This window comes from Danio rerio, chromosome 21, assembly GCF_052040795.2.
Source record: "Danio rerio strain M-AB ecotype USA chromosome 21, GRCz13ab, whole genome shotgun sequence".
Classification (NCBI taxonomy): Eukaryota; Metazoa; Chordata; class Actinopteri; order Cypriniformes; family Danionidae; genus Danio; species Danio rerio.
The window spans coordinates 44580864-44599154 of record NC_141041.1 but is presented as its reverse complement, the minus strand read 5'-3'; the positions used below and the strand labels follow the sequence as shown (position 1 = coordinate 44599154).

The 18291-nt window shown below is 36.8% G+C and overlaps 1 protein-coding gene across 2 annotated transcripts in view; it reads right to left on the bottom strand.

The window, feature by feature from the left end:
* The window catches only part of plrdgb (PITP-less RdgB-like protein), a 236861-nt gene that overhangs the window by 127996 nt on the left and 90574 nt on the right, over positions 1-18291 (bottom strand). For both annotated transcript variants that reach the window (NM_131575.3, XM_087300233.1), the window contains 1 exon segment: positions 8282-8386. In NM_131575.3, coding sequence (NP_571650.3) covers positions 8282-8386 — 105 coding nt within the window.

Below are 18291 nucleotides of genomic sequence, written 5' to 3'. Positions count from 1 at the left end.
ACTAAAAAGCATAGTATAGTATTATATAGGGATGTCTTGATCAGGTTTTTTTGCTCTCTGAGTCATTTGATTTTGAGTATCTACCGATATCTAAGCCTGATCTGATACTTCTATATATACAGTTTGTCTCACAGTTCATGTATTTTTTTTGGTCACACTTTATTTTGATGGTCCGTTTGTTGAATTTAGTTACATTGCATTTACATGCCAACTACTTCTCACTAGATTATAAGTAGACTGTTAGGTTGGGGTTAGGGTTAGTGTAAGTTGACATGTACTTGCAAAGTTTAGTTAATTGTCTGTTGAAGGAGCAGCATCAAAAGATATTAAGCAGACAGTCTACTAAGGCCCCGTTTACACTAGTGCGTTTTAGTTTTAAAACGGCGTTTTAGAATGAAAACGATTTGCGTCCACACTTGCGTTTTACCAAGGGTTTCTGAACTGCTCTCCGTCCACACCAAAACGCTGAAAACGCACATCACGTGACCACACACATACTCTTTGGCAAGCGCTGCAGCCCATCTACCCAGATGAGAGCTCTGGTAGTCGGACTTCTCATCAAGCATCTCCCGCTGGATCTAATCTCACTATATTTATTAAACGTGATATTTCATTCATCTTGTTGTCTTTATCTAACGACATGTTCCCTGACTTTGGTCATTGGAATCTATTACTTGTTCTCAGGTAACGTGTTTTTGCTGAGCGCAAAGATAAGTTAATGATTAATGTAAGCACGTAAATTCTGTATATTGACAGATCGCTAGCCTTTATTTCCTATAATGTATAAACTTATTGTATGTTATACTTTTATAATGGCTATTATCGATTATTAAAACTGATATTCAGCAAAAGAGAGGGTGTGTTTCGTATTTTCACTGAAATTGAAAGGAAACGGTTGTTATTGGCTCTGTTTTGTTATAAATGTCCACACAGTGAAGATGACGCTCATATATGCAGCACGACGCCGCAACATTTCTGCTGTCTGCTTAGTTGTTAATATTAAAATAAAAATAGGCAGGTCCTTAAATCATGTTTACATTGTATTGTTGAGAAAGTGAAACAACGTAGCCAGGGTGATGTGAATGAAGTTATAAAGTACACTGTTCCCTTTGAAGATTTACCCGTGTCCTCGGTATAGTCTGTTTTCCATATCAAACTGAGAAGAAGAGACTGCAGCCTTGATCAAACTTGCGAAGTCTGAACTTACACGGAGAAGATGCAGGACTGAACTGTGTGTGTTGGGCTACTTAATATTGAGGAAAAGCCCCAATCAGAGAGGCGAATGTCAGCAGCCCCGCCTCCGTTTTCAGATGTCTCCATTTTTGCTCGTCCACACTGAGACGGAGCAGCAGCGTTTCAGAATGAAAACGGCCTCTCCAGCGTTTTTGAAACGCTCCGTTTTCGGCGCTCGAGAACTCCAGCGTAGTGTGGACGGATGGCGTAACCGTAGCAAAACTTATGTGTTTTCAAACTAAAACGCATTAGTGTAAACGGGGCCTCAGACTCAAATGGACCATCAAAATAAATTGCTAGCCTTTTTTACATATTTTGCACATAAAGCTGTTTTACTCAAGATGCTTTCAATTAAATCCGCACCTTATTGACCTTTTGCATATTTGAATATCACAACATTTATGATAACAAAGAAATAAAAAAAAACAGAATGAATGTTAATGAACTGTCTAGGTTATAGTGGATTATCTTTAAACCGCAGAGATTTGCCTGTCCGTTGGCTTTCTTTAACAAGCGGATGCAATGAGATGCATTTCATGTTTGTTCATGTGATGTTTGGCGTAACTCTTCTTGCTGCATTCACACAGTATCATAATTACCCAAATTTCAAAGTGACAACATGTAATATCCTTTTCGGCGGTTTTCATATCCTTGGACTTGGAAAGGAGTGTTTCTATGGCAACTCTATCAACTCCTAATTTATAGTGCATTCAAGTGCTCAAAGAAAAGTCATATTTACAACTCGGCTCATATTATGACGGCAAGTGCGTCAAAGTCATTTTGGGTACAGAAAAATGGTGATGCATCTTTTAAACAAAAAAAAAACAGATTTCTAAACACTGTTTAAACAAGAAATATGAGAATGTGCATCAGTGTGTTTTTGCTTTTGCAAATGCAATTTAGTTTTATTGTATGCCATTATTGCCATTTATTGCCTAGATTTTTTTTTCATGCTTTCAGGATGGAAAAGATTCAGTTAGCGACAAAAAACAAAACCCAAAATATTTTCAGAGGTTCTGGAGCCCCTTCCTAAAATCTATTCTTGCTTGTATTATTTTATCTTACTTCTTTTTGTCAAAGTTTATTTGATTTTACTTAATATTTTTCTTTATTATATAAATATTATTTAGTATAGAGTTGTGATTACCTGGCATTTTTCAGTTTGGTGAATTGAACTAGCATGTGGTTGCATGATGTTTGTGTATTTCTTTATGTGTCCATATAATTTATATTGTATTTAAAGAGTTATTATTTTCTCTCAGATCTAAGATGCATTAAATATTGTTTATAAAAACCATTTGTTTTTCATTTTTTATGTTATCTGTTATTTTGTTGTAGACTGTTATCTCATCTTTAAATTTTAGCTCAGTAAACTTTTAATTTACTGCTTATTAATAGCTATTATGGTAGTAGTTGTGCTTAGGTATTGGCTAGAGATGTAGAATAAGCTCAGAAATATTTACTTTATAAGTACTAATAAACAGTCAATATCATAGTAATAGGCAGGAAATATGCCACTAGTAAATAGAGAGAATTGGTATTTAAACTGATGTGGTACCAGGATTGCTTTGAATGTACAGCATATAATAAAGAGTGCTGTAAACCTGTAACTATTCACATCCACAGTATTTGCTTTTCTAGCTGGAATTCAATGGTTATGGGATTTCAGCATTCTTCAAAATATTTTCATTTGGGTTAAACACAAGAAAGAACCTCAAGGGACAGTCGATAGTAATTACATTTTCATTTTTGGGTGAACTACACCTTTAAGGTCAGTTCATTTGTCATTTGAGCTTGTGTGTTCATGAAATTTAATCAGTGTTCATTTGTGAAATTAGTCATAATTACATTTAGTCTGGCGCAGGAGGACTCAGTTTAACTCAGTAGGAGATTATTTTACATGTGTGATTCTACATCAGCCGCAGTGATGACTTAATGAGGCCTATTCGACATATAAATCAACTTATTTAATTAGAACAACAGTCAGCACAGTCAACACCATCGTCTAACATCAGCCACATACACACATAACACATAGGTTTGTTGTGGGGACATTTCATTTTCCATCGCCCTACCCCAAATCTTTTCCCTAAACTTAACCCTCAAACTGTGGCATTTCAACAATAAAAAACACATTTTGTATGATTTATAAGCCCTTTGATAATGACACATGTACAATGTCCTCATAAATCCCCTTCTCCTTGTCATACCTACAGGTATGTCATATCTTTGTTAATTGTTATACAAATTGGTCACAAAAACTTGCACACACCTACAGTAAGCAAAATGAAGATGCATTCTTAATAAAGCTCAACAAATGCACAAAATATTATTTCTGTAACTTGTAACAAATTAATTACTGTAACTAATTTGTAATTATTTAATTTTCTTGAGTACATTTTAAGTGCTGTCTCTGTACTTTTACTCCACTGCTTTCCTTTAACCTGCAGTCACTATTTTTTGTTATCTGTGGTGATTGGCTAAATTAGAATAATCAGTTCTGCGATTCCTGTCCAATCAAATCGCACATAGAAAGAAAACCGCATCATACTGATCTACCTCAAGACATGGACACTTCATATGCAGCAAACCATTTGGAAGCATTAAAACTGTCCAAGAAGATGTCCAAGATCACACGCAATGACCCATAGACTGTTTAGACTGCATGTCACTGATGTGAAGATGATGTATGTCTACTGTATTATGACTGAAATGGGCCTAAATATATCTAAATGTACTACAGAATGTTACGTTTTCCCACACACTGCAGACTTTGGCAGTGTAATACTCACTTCTCAATACTCTGAGTACTTTTAGAAGGGCTACTTCTTACTATATATTTCTACTTTGAGCAATATTCACAACAGCGTTTACTCTACTTGCACTATATTTTGGGGCAAGTAATGGTACTTTTACTTGAGAAAGACTTTTCAGCACTCTTTCCCCCACTGTAAATTTGTAAAGTCATTGTTTATGTAAATATCATGTGTTTGTTAGGTATATGAAACATCTAAAACAGGGGTCACCAACCTTTTGGAAACTGAGAGCTACTTCTTGGGTATCGTTTATTGTGAAGGGCTACCAGTTTGATACACACTTCTCAACAACAAATTTGCTCAATTATTATTAATAATTAATGATATTCATCTATGTGAAGACACTGATCATGTTAATGATTTCTCACAGTAGTTGTCAACATTGATTGGAAACAGATAAATATCAATATGCAACACTTCATTTGTCTAAAAATTTTTTTAAAGTTTTTTTTTTTATATATAACTTAATGTCAGTTTCAAATTTACACCAATGCAAGTGTGATTTAAAAAAAATAGCTACAAAAAATATTAGATGCAGCTTACTGGTATGTGGTGCTACGGTAAGTTAATTTTACAACAGGCCCACAGGCAACTTGTGATCCTCGCGGTCTGTGTTGGTGACCCCTTATCTAAAACATGGACGGTGACTCGGTGGCGCTGTGGGTAGTGAAGTCGCTTCACAGCAAGAAGATCGCTGGTTTGAGCCTCGGCTGAGGTCAGTTGGCGTTTCTGTGTGGAGTTTGCATGTTCTCCCTGTGCTTGCGTGGGTTTCCTCCATGTGCTCAGGTTTCCCCCACAAGTCCAAAGACATGCAGTACAGGTGAATAAACTAAATTTCCATAGTGTATTTGTGTGGATGAGTGTGTATGGATGTTTCCCAGTACTGGGTTGCAGCTGGAAGGGCAGCCGCTGTGTAAAACATATGCTGAATAAGTTGGCGGTTCATTCTGCTGTGGCGCCCCCTGATGAATAAAGGGACTAAGCCGAAAAGAAAATGAATGAATGAATAAAACATGGACAAAACAGGTATGGCAAAATCCATCGAAAATCTCCCACAAAACTTGAGATGAATAAGAACAGAGGAAAATAATCAATAGTATTTTTAAAATAGGTATTAAAAGTAATTTTAGTAAAAAAAGTATCATATTTATCTTTAATATCTGAGCTGCACTCCACGTCAAAATTATGCTCCCGTGGCGACCATTTTGTTTCATAAAATGCGACATTTTATGAACGCATTGGTGTCTGCTTACAAAATATGGTACATGCCATGCCAAGAAATCACTCAAAGATGCATCTTCATAGATATTCCAAAATGTGCATAAAATAGGTGGATGGAAATTGTATGACCATATATCTGGTTTTCAGCTATATGAGAAAGGCTACGTGTTATTATAAGTGGTGTAAAGCAGGGGAAAAGATTTGTACAATTACTATAATTTATATACTATATAGTATATTCATTCATTTTCTTGTCAGTTTAGTCCCTTTATTAATCCGGGGTCACCATAGTGGAATGAACCACCAACTTATCCAGCACATATTTACGCAGCGGATGCCCTTCCAGCCACAACCCATCTCTGGGAAACATCCACACACTGCGGACAATTTAGCCTACCCAATTTAACTGTACCGCATGTCTTTGGACTGTGGGGGAAACCGGAGCACCCGAAGGAAACCCACGCGAATGCAGGGAGAACATGCAAACTCCACACAGAAACGTCAACTGAGCCGAGGCTCGAACCAGCGACCCAGCGATCTTCTTGCTCTGAGGCGACAGCACTACCTACTGCACCACTGCTTTGCCCCTATAAACATGCAGAACTGTTGCAAACAATTTATTTGTGTTGAATTTAAACAAACAAATTAGATTTAATAATGTTTAACTTAATTTGTTTGTTTAAATTTAGCCCAAATAAACCTTGCGGTCTGTTGTCGCTACAGATCCAGTAATGCGGAAATGGAGTGTGCTGCTAGAAGCGGGGATGAAAAAGAGCTGTAAAACTCTAAAGCGGGTGTTGTCGCCGCGCTCTTACTGAATAGCGGTGTTGTCGCGCAAGTTCTTATCAGCTGTGTTGTCACGTGCGTACTGAATAGCGGTGTTGTCGCGCAAGTTCTTATCAGCTGTGTTGTCGCGTGCGTACTGAATAGCGGTGTTGTCGCGCGAGTTCTTATCAGCTGTGTTGTCGCGCGAGTTCTTATCAGCTGTGTTGTCGCGCAAGTTCTTATCAGCTGTGTTGTCGCGTGCGTACTGAATAGCGGTGTTGTCGCGCGAGTTCTTATCAGCTGTGTTGTCGCGCGAGTTCTTATCAGCTGTGTTGTCGCGCGAGTTCTTATCAGCTGTGTTGTCGCGCGCGTACTGAATAGCGGTGTTGTCAGCACACTGTTCAGATTGATGCAGACATGAGATCTCTATCTTACTCATGGTTTGTCCTCTCAAGTGGGGGAAAGACAATGCACAACGTTACCCACTGCTGTCAACCTGGGCCAAGTCATATCTCTCTGTCCCAGAAACCTCAGTCCCAAATGAGAGGGTTTTTTTTCTGTTGCAGGGGACATTGTAAATACCCAGAGATACCAGCTTTTACCAGATTATAGTTATATGATAATTTTCCTTTAAACCCATCTCTATCTAAGTGAGTGAGTGATTAAATGTTGAATGTGATGAGTTTTCAACAATACTAAATTAAAAACTTTATTTTTTTTACATGGTTTAATATTTTTTTGTTATTAAAATTGAAGTTCCTGTTTCAAAGCTTACAGATAGATGGCTAATTTATATGTCATTGACACTTTTGGTACTTTTTTGGAGTATTTTCATAAGTTTTGTTTTTTCCTGTAAATGATTCAATAAATACCGTACCGTGACATTCATACCGAGGTATTACCGTACCGTGAAATTCTGATACCGTTACATCCCTAATAATTACCAATATACAATTTAATTAATTAAAATAGCATCTTTTGATGTGCATTTTATAAAAAATTCTGTTTATTTTCATCTTTTTCCCGTTTTTTGGATGCTCTGGATCCACAGCTCTGACTTTTTCACATCTTGCGTCCACTTTCATTCACTTCAGTGCCTCTTTTGTTCATTAGTGCAGAGCTCGCAGGTGTTTTCTTAAGCCTCTTGTGCTCAGGTGTGTTTGAACTCAGAGTTTAATTGAATGGAAATATGTGTTTTGTCAAGACAGAAGACTCATGTTTTTTTTTTTTTTTTGTCAGTTTCTAAAATTAGCTTGTAAACAATGTTTTTTACAAAAATACAATAAAATTCATAAATTGGGTCACATGTAAATGCTTTAGATGGAAGAAAATAAATAAAGGTTTTATTTAAACGGTGGGATTCATCCCGGCTGCTTTTAAATCTGAAATATGTTCCAGATTTATTAACTGTGAAATGAAAACGGATAATTGTTTGGTGTAATCCTCTCTCGCCGTTTCAATCCTTTCTCTATAATCTGTGACCTCACCATCACGGAAACCAAAATAACCAAATCCACAAGATATTAACTTTCTACGCTCCTCTAAGCCATCTATAAATCCTATAACTGAGGGTGAAACTATACAGAGAGCTTCTTCCACAATTCATGAATACAGATGAAAAAAAAGGATTTTCTCAAATGATACGTTCCAGAAAAATAAAGCTGATGAACTCATCGTTTACAGCAGAGAAATCCTGACAGATAACTCGATCATTCTGCCACATTTACGGTCTTATTGCTTTTTCAGTAGGACTGTTTTACAGTCTGATGAGACACATTTTTCTTAAATGAGTGTCAAAAAGTGAGCAGCCTGTTTCTCTTCGTTTAAAAGTAGCTGTCGTGCTACTAAAGTCTAAATCTTTAGTGCAGCACTGGAGAGTCTCTCTAAAGGGAGTTAAATGTGTTAGAGAGTTATACTTAATACTGCTTAGAGAAGCAAAACAGTGATTACTCTGCATCTGTAGCATTAGTCACTGTTGATTCTCTCCTCAAGTCAGTCGCCAAACAAAGTATGTGCCAGGGAAACTGCTGTTTAGGGTAAAGTAAACTAATCTGGGAGGAGCAGAATTCAGATTATCCTCAGCTTTCACAGCAATTTCACTCGTCGGATGACATTTATTAAAATAAATGTGCTGTAAAATCACATCATCTGCATACTGTTACGAGGTGCGTGTTGACTTGAATGCCTGGCTGTTTTAGATTCAGCTGCGTGTTCTAATGGAGAAGTCGCTGAGGATTATACAGTACCTCTGGAGTGCTCCAGGTGTCCCAGTGTCTCGATCTGCTCCACCAGGTCATTTGAGTTCCACTGGCTCATTTCCAGGAGTAAAGCCGTCTTCCCCTCCATGACATCTGCAGATCAGCAGGAAATCAGAAGTCATCAACACATTCAAGGGTCTATGATAATGAAAGCAAACAGTTTTTTTTCACTAAGATCTCATTTACATGAGGTTTTAAGGAAAAACTGAAAACTTTTTAAGCATTTTTCATGTTTGTTTACGTGACAACAGAGTTTTAGTGACTAAAAATGCATACATATGAAAAGGGGTTGGAAAGGGAAAGTTTTTAAAAATGCCACCATTGTCATGTTCATTTAAGAACCCAAAAACAAGAGTCAATAGCCCCTTTCACACATTGATTACGGTAAATATCAATTCAATTATCTGAACGACTACTGGTAAATTAAAATGTGATGTTCAAACAAACAAGGATTCCAGAATTTTTATGTAAAAGACGGTTCAGACACCCATTCCAAAATACTAGTAAACTCTGACATCATTAACCCTCTGGGGTCGAAGACCGCGTATACTTGTTTTGACCTGTGGTGTTGTGGCTCATTATGCAGCTGATTATGCAGGTCTTTGTCTTCTCTGGTGTGACTCACTGCATAGTAATGATAGTTCACGCCTTCTCGCATAAACCATTTTCACTCAAAAAGTGACTTAGAAATTTTAATTTTAGTTTTTCTGTGAGCAAGTGAACAAGATGATTCTCACATCATTTTGAAGCAAAAACATTAAGCTACAAGATCCAGTTCTCAAAAGTCTTGTGCACAAATGTTTTCTGTGTGTTTCACGGCCTTGTTTGCATAAACGTTTCTTTCTCAAAAAACACAAACACATACAAACATTCTGCTTAGGTATTATTGTAGCCCAACTTGTGCTGTTTACAGTGTTATCATACTAGCCATTTATATGTATTTAAGATACTGTCAATACTGACATTAAGATAAATGTCAGTGCATGTCCAAACTTTTTCAGAGCCCCAAAACACCCTCAGACCCCAGAGTGTTAACCAGAAATTAGCTCTAAATGGTCGCACTTGTATTTGTAATCATAAAAAGAATCACACGGTTGATAGTTTCTCTTTTATTAAAAAAAACTATAGCATTCATGTAGCTGATTTCATGGGTGATTTCAAGGGTCCATGCCTTTTCGGGGCCCCCAGATTTACTATTAGCCCCCCAATTACTATTAGCCCCCCCTTGGCTGATTTGTCCAAGAGACAGACCAAATAATTAGCTCACAGTAAAAAAAAATAAAATAAAATGCTACCATCTGAAGGTAGAAGCGCTAACCGCAACTAAAAACAGCTTTGTTTACCCATTTTACTACATTACGCATGCTGATCATATGAAGAAACACTTACGCATGTCGAGATAATGAGTGAGTGCTGCAGCTTATGTTTTTAAAATAGAAGGCTACCGTTGTTTTAGGTTATTCAAATCTCACAGACTTTCAGGAGTGCTCCATCACATGGACACGAGTCACGCAGCTGAACTCAGAGTGTACAGGTAAACTCACAGTGGTTTATTCTATTCTATTCTATTTATCTTTATTCGTATAGTGCTTTTACTATGTACATTGTGTGAAAGCAGCTTAACATTGAAGTTCTAGAAAACTGAAACAGTTTCAGTCCAGTTTTCAGAGTTGATTTCAGATTAGTTTATTTCAGTGTGGTTTAAATTTCACTGCTGAAAGTCCAATGTTATTGTTAATGTTTATTGTTTTAATGTATAAAAACCTATAGTTGGGTTATATGTTGGGGTATTTTTCACCCAACTACTTTAACTGAGTAAATGTGATGTAAAATATAGCATGGAATAAGGGCTGCACGATATTCAAAAATAATGACATTGGTCTTTTTTTTCTCTTTTTTTTCTCTTTTTTTTGCGATATGAGTGCATAATTATTTAAACATCAACACATTTCTAACATTTTTGACTCTATACATCAACACAATTTATTTGAAATGAAATGAACAAGATGTGCTTTACATCCAAAATTTACATCCAATTTACATCCATTTTTACATACAAATCAAGTGAACGCTGTAGGAATCACAACAGTTTGCATCTGTGCCTCCCACTTGTTAAGGGTCCAAAAGTAAATGGAGAATTGGCTTCTAAGCTGTTCCATGGCCAGGTGTGGTATTCCCTCATTATCCCAATTACAATGAGCAGATAAAAGGTCCAGAGTTAATTTCAAGTGGGCCATTTGCATTTGGAATCTACAGTCAACTCTCTAGATGAGATCCAAATAGCTGTTACTACCAGTCAAACAATGCATTATGAATAAAATTTCACAAGATAGTGATTTTAGGGCAGTGAATCATGCATTAAAAATTATTAGAGCTACAAATGTTGTACTTTTTGTGTCCGAATGCTTTAAACTGTTTTTAAATGCTATTAAATCACATGCAAATGATGAACTTTCACTATGTTTTGATTAAAATCTGCTGTGACTTTACAACTCTCTTGTATTCTGAACTATGGTGCTGATCAACTCTAATCCAAATGCAACATTGCAGATCCTACGATGTGACTATTGTGGATGCACACATTGCGATATCGATGCTTAAACGATTTATCGTGCAGCCCTCGACGAAACCAACCAATGAGTTAATTATTTTAATAAGATTTAAAGGAGCTAGTTTCACCCAGCACTTAGATATGTTAATATTTTACTCAATTTGAGTATAAATAATCAAGCATTATTTAAGAGTGTACATTTATATCCACAAAAACAGACTTCACTTTGAGAAAAAAAAGACCACAATTTATTTCAAACCCATCTACTTTGAAAATGGCTTCTTTTATTAAACAAGGACTATTTCTAGGCCATGTCTTCATGAAGTGCCCTAAACACTAAAGTAGGAGGAAAAAAATGCTCTCAGGGTATCATTTATAAAGACGTATGGCACAACACACAGACACAAAAGGGCAAGAAAAAAAATCCTCAGATGGAGCCAAAAATAGAGCAGTGAGATAGCAGGGTGCAGGCAGGGGAGAAGGAGAGCCTGTGGAATAAGATGATAAGAAACTAATGAAGATGGATCACTCTCTCCATGTTTTCCTCGGGTTGTAAATTAGACATTTTTCGAGGATGAACTCTGTCTCCTTCTCCAATAATAGGGAAAAAAATAAGTCGACAAACTTTATTTTACTCATTTTAGTCAGTCATTAGACTGCCGCTAAAGGCCATGGGGTTGTTCTCTTACCATCTGCGGCTGCGGCTTTAGCCAACTCCATATCAGCCAATTAGGATTACTCATGTCCCACTGAACATTAGGTTTGGCTTTCAAGACACTGAATATGATGAAAAGAGGGAATGTTGGGTGTATAGAATCAAAAGGCGACCTGTATTTCATTTTAATAAGAAAAATACTTTCACTCCATTATTTAAATACGTAATCTCACATGAGTAGCAGTACAATATGGCTGTATATCGGCACTGGCATGCATTGACAGCAATATCACACTGCTACGAGTGTGATTTTGCGTTTATACAACAATTTGACTGCAAAATTGTGTGTATAAAAAAAAAATTAAACACAGAGAGTGTCAAAATCCTTTTGTATGAGGAACTACTTTCTTCCGCCATTCATTCACAACTGCAGCTGACGCCAGAACAGCAGAAACCGTTGCTCATTCACCAAAATTATTTTAGAGCTACTATATTTGAATGATTCTCTATAGCAAAATATATAAAGTGGTGACAAAACAGGTGATTTTGCTGACATTTAAGGATTATAAGTCTGAACGGCGTGAAAAGCCATCAGTCTACAGATTTCTCAGTATTTCTCTTTTGTAATTAGGATTTCACAATAATTAATCCTAAAAAGCCAAAGCAAAGCAAACACTACCAGATTGGTATGGAATAAATACAGCACTACAACATACAAAATAGAGAGATCGGCTTAGAGAGTCACTTACTGATTTGATCAGCTGTAGATTAAATTTACTCTTGAGTTTGTCCTCTTCAAAGCACTTATTATGTGGTCTCTGTATCTCCATATTTATCAACATTTAAAATGGACACTGTCCTAATAAATTAACTGCATAGTTGCAATCTAAACAACTACATTCTTGCCTGAAAAAGCTTTAAAAGTACATTATGTTGCCCAAAAGCTGCACTATTTGTCAAACTATAGTGAGTTTATTAATCTGCTGTCACTCTATCATACACCCAGTGCAATAAGGTGCAGTGTTGGCATGATTTGTTGCTAGTTTCAGACCAGCACAACTCTAATTTTCCTGTTTTGCACCACATTGTTGAAATAGCCAATCCATTTGCACCGCTTTGTAGCCTTAAGAGTGTTCCAATCTAGAAAAGTCAGGTTAGAAATAATTGTATTCTCTTTTCTTTTTTGTGGCACATTAGAGACCTGTCGATTTTTTACAGAGGTGAATCTCTTTTTATTGCTCCATAAGGCAGAAAAAAAACATCTTTACAATTTCTTTATAGAATAAAATTTTGTATATCAGGTATATTATGTATGACCATGTCCCTATAAAACAGACGTTCTGAATAAAGACATAAATATAGCGTTGTCTCAGTCTGTCTGTCTGTCGAAAATCAGCATTAACAATATAGTAGACAATCCAGAAGCGTAATCCAAAAACAGGTGAAAGGTTCAGGGCAGGCAGCAAAGAATCAAAACAATGCTCATGTAAGGACAGCAACAGCTAAGCAATGGCTGTTTCTCAATATGTGTTCTTCAGCGGTCTTGCGTCCTTTTGTTCTCGTGTAACTTCATCATCAGCTGCCAATGTTTAGTTCCAATACTCAAGACTGCAAAAACGGAGGACATGTGAAATTTCCCGGACGTGTTCTTGGTATCGAGGACGCACTGATGCAGACTTAAGCACCGATCTTGCTCTAGAAGTCCCAGAAGTCATTGTATGACTGTAATGTATAAATCATTTTCCATTTAAAATGTGTGAAGGTCATGTGACCATCAGGAAGAACGCAGAATCTCATTACTCAAAGGACGCATTGTCTGTTCTCATGGTCTACCAAGTTCGTTCTTCTGAGGACACCTGAAAAGACCGGTCTCCACAAGAATGCAAGTCTGTTCTCTGCGTTCTTGGAATTGTTGAATTGAGAAACAGCCAATCCTCAGTACGTGTGTGGAAAAGAGGGGTTTAAATAGTCCAAATAATCAATAATCAATGCAATGAGTCATGATCAGGAACCAGTTGTGTGTGTGTGGTGCATGACTGAATTTTGAAGTCCATAAATGAATGTGTAGTCCATGGCTGTAGTTGTGGCTGGTGATCATAACAGTCTGTTTGTTTGTTTGTTTGTTTGTTTGTTTGTTTGTTTGTTTGTTTGTTTGTTTGTTTGTTTGTTTGTTTGTTTGTTTGTTTGTTTGTTTGTTTTAGTTATACAATTATAATAATTCTTACCAGGGGTGATTCCCAGAGAACTAATTTTGTCTTGGTCCAATTTTCTGATACCAGCACTGCATTCAATAAAATCAACAACTGGAGGATGAAAGATGCCATGATCAAAGCTGTTTTCATTGTGTGTCATGTGTTTCGTGATAATGAAGATGGAATGTAGAAATATATAGTACAAGGAATGAGACTGTAAGTGAAAAAAAAGGACTAAATCAGCTATGGTGTTACAGTACATATCACTGAGGCTGAGAAAAGAACACAAAGCCTCATATAAAGGCACAAGATAACAGCAGCTTTCTGAAAGTGTGTGTTTTGTAACACTTTCAAATATGGTGCCTGTGTTTTGTATGCTACAATGTATACTTACTGTACATCAATGCACTGTGAAAGACCAGTCAGTCTTCAGCTGCAGCACTCTACAGAGCAGTCAGGTCCCTGAACTCATTCATTTTCTTTTTGGCTTAGTCCCTTTATTATTCAGAGGTCACCACAGTGGAATGAACCGCCAACTTAACCAGCATATGTTTTACACAGCAGATGCCCTTCCAACTGCAACCCAACACTGGGAAACACCCTTACACTCTTGCATTCACACACATACACTACAGACAATTTAGCTTATTCAATTCCCCTATAGCGCATGTCTTTTGACTGGGGGAAACTGGAGCACCTGGAGGAAACCCACGCGAACACGGGGAGAACATGCAAACTACAAACAGAACAAGCTGGGGCTTGAACCAGTGACCTTCTTGCTGTGAGGCGATCATGCTACCCACTGCGTCACCATCACACACGGTTCCAGAACTAATCACCCTATTATATACATATTTTTTGTTAGAGTATTTGATTTCTAGTATTCACCACAACTGATATTATGTTTGATGTTGAATTAATATTCAGCAGTGAATAAGATGTAACAGCAATGAAGCACTTTCCCGCTGCTGCTGGATTCAGTCAACAACTGCTCAGTCAATGAAATTCAAGGACTAGAACCAGCGGCTGTGTGTTGATTGTACTGTTTTGTTTCCATTCAGTGTCTGATGTACTACTGATGAACAGAGACTGAGCTGTACTACACTGAAAAGCATCAGTATAAGAGGCTGTTCCCTCCAGAGGCGACTATCCCGACTGTTTGCAGATGGTGAACGATCATGTCCAGGGGGCTGATTGTGTGTTTGGGACATTTCGAAAAACGCCAGCCTACTTTTGTTCGACACAATGCGCACATGCTTGAGAGTGTAAAATCAGTATAAAATTGTGCCTGCAAGCACTGTGACTTCGGTTCTATTCAAAAACTATCAATTAGGCACAACAGCGTGTGCTAAATCTCCCATAAATTTAGACTACAAAAGCGATGTCTACAAAAAAGGCCTTTGACTATTTTTTCAATAAAAATTTTTTTATTGAACAGTATCGCTGATTTTTAAGATTTTTGAGTTCCCAGCATGATTTACTGTAAAATAGAAATAATAAAAAAACAAAAACAAATAACATTACAAAAATATAACTTATTACATGGATTTCTGGAATATTTTCAATTCTAACTGGTCAATCATGACATTCCAAGGTTATTTATTCCCTGATAACAACCACTTGAACTAATTAGTGAAATTAATGAACATTATATTATTATTATAATTATATTATTAATGAACATTATATTATTTATATATTTATATGCGTCTTTGTCACTTCACTGTTTGGCACCGTTTTGTAACTTAATAATAATAATAATAATAATAATAATTATTATTATTATTATTATTATTATTATTATTATTATTATTATTATTATAATTATAATAATAGTAATAATATTGTTATTACTTTCATTTTATTATTATTATTATTATTATTATTATTTTATAATGAAAAAAATACTTATGAACAGGGCTTGACATTAACTTTTTTGATTACCAGCCACCGTGGCTAGTAGTTTTCCACCGTTACTAGCCACTCGTCATTTTCACTAGCCACAATTTTTTGTTGTTGGTAAAATATATTTTATTTGTAGAAATTTGACTTCAACATGGATTGCGGCATGCTAAAATTACTTCATTCAGATTTTGTGTTTTTCCACTTGCCTCCTTATTCATTTACAGTTTTTTGTTTTTTTGTTTTTGTTTATGACGTTACTCAATGAGCATGAGCAAATGGGTAATGCTGTCATAAAAAAAAGTGTCACATTGCATTTAGTTTTCTTTCTCAGGACTATTCAGAGCTCAACACAATAAGGATTTACCTTTTTATTTCCTTTGGCCACACCAAACTAATTATTTTTTTGCCACATATTTTAAATAATGTGTCAAACCAAGTAAAATAATGCTTTATGTATACACTTTTTATTCAACAAAACAGCTGACATTTAAAAATATATATATATATTCTCACGCATCTAATACTATGTACAGAGTCTGTTCTGGCTCAAGATCCCAGATCACCAGTTAACTATGCATACAACAACATATTAAGGCAAAATTATTGTAAAAGATGATTATTAAACTATATTAACAGCAATAACAGCAAGCAAAAGAAAGCGGGTAAAAAACATTCTGTGAGCGATAATGAAAGGATGATGCCGCGCACACGGTTAATGTTAGGCCAATTAATAATCTGATCAAAGAATGGTTAAAGCACAAGCCACAACAACTGCTGCTGCTTACAAAGAATCTCGAGCCCTTAAAGGAATGTGGGTGCACGAGCATCGCACTAGTTTCGAGTGAGGAAACGGCACAGGAGCTTTTAAACACTTTTAAACACTCGCGCGTATCAAACCATCTGTGTACGCGACACTAAAGCCCTTGTCAGTGAGTGAGGAAAGCCTGTCTGTGCACGAGATCCTCTCATTCGTCATTTACCTGCTTTCTTTTACTCGCATGAAAAAGCTGTTTTTTGTAAGTCGTGCTGCTTCTCGATTCTAAGATCACATTTGTAAGCATATAGACAAGCGGTCATAAACTAACAGTCTAATCTGTAGTGACGACGAGCCAGCATTGGCCATTTAAAAATGAGTTTCAGCCAACCAAAGTGGCTAGTGGGAATAGCTGCCACAATCGAAATCTACCCGCATTTGGTGGGTTGGCAGGTATTAATGTAAAGCCCTGCTTATGAATAATGTCTCTTATACATATATAAATAAAGTCCATATATGGGATTGGAAGATGGATGATGACTTTTGTAAAGCTGGTTGGAAGCTGATTAAAGATGAACAGACAAGCAGCACACAAACAGAAACACTCAGGGGAGCTCAAGGAGTCAGGTAAGTAGCCAGCATTAGCATTGAGTCCTAATCCAAATCAGAGACCAGACAATGACAATCCACTCCACTTTTACACATGCACTCACAAACTTTCTCTAAGCACTTTACCTCTGGAGATTTCCTGACACCATTTTAAAATGTGTCCTACATAGTTTATACTCAACCAAGGCATCAGGGGCCTCATGTACGAAGACTTGCATTGAATTAATGCTAAAACCTTGCGAACGCACAAAGCTGTAAATGTGAGTATGCAGTAAAAAATTCAGCTGTATAAAACACTGCGTATGCTGAATCCCATGTATATTCTCTTTGTACTTCCAAATGAACGTGAAACTGAGTGCATGTGCACGAGTGCATAACCCCTCCCTGCCACCTCGTCCATATGAATATGCAGATGACTCTACTTTGGCAAAACCAAACGAAAAAGCAATGGCAAAAGCAAGCAAGAAGAGAAACTTCACAGAATGTGAATTAGAGATGCTCCTATCGGAGATCGGAGACTGGAAAAAAAAGGTGTTATTTGGAAGTGTGTCCTTTGGAATTAATAACAAAAGAAAAAAATAGAGTGGGAGAGTTACGCTGATGTGCTTAACGCAGTGGGGTCTGAACATCACTCTGTGAGTAAATTAAAAAAGAAATGGCTCAAAGTGAAGGTGCAGGTTAAGAGGAGAACAGCGGTGCACCGTCAAAGTGTGGACCGAACAGGAGGTGAAACAGGGGATGCTGAACTAACACCCTTTGATAAGAGAGTTGCCTCAATTGTGGGTGACACTTTACTGTCTGGAGTAGTATCCGTGTCTGTGGGAGACACAGATGTATTAGAGGAACACTTGGTTAGGGCAGGAAAGCAGCACCCCTCTGCTCTCAAGGCAGTGACACCGGCATTTCAGCTGCCCAATCGCGCACTCTACAACTCACGAGTGCAAGAATAGGCATTATTGTATCTGCACTCCTGGTCAGCTTGTGGGTTTTTAACAGCCACGTCTTTAATGGATAACCATGGTCTCCTGATATGCAGTTAAATAATTATGCTCAATAAAAAAAATTAAATAAAAAAATCTTAGCTGGAATAATATCTTAAAATACATCACTCACCAAGAACCCACTCATCGCGCACCCTGCCACCTTGGAGTCTTCAGATTCGCCCATTAAGAATGTCCTCTAATAAGGCCAACACCGCCATTGCCATAGGCTAAATGTTGTATACATTTGCAAATGCTTTTGTATGTTCTAAATCACATTATAGGTAAAAATAAATATATAAATGAATAAATAAATAAATAAATAAATTGTTAATTAACCCATTTTAGGAAT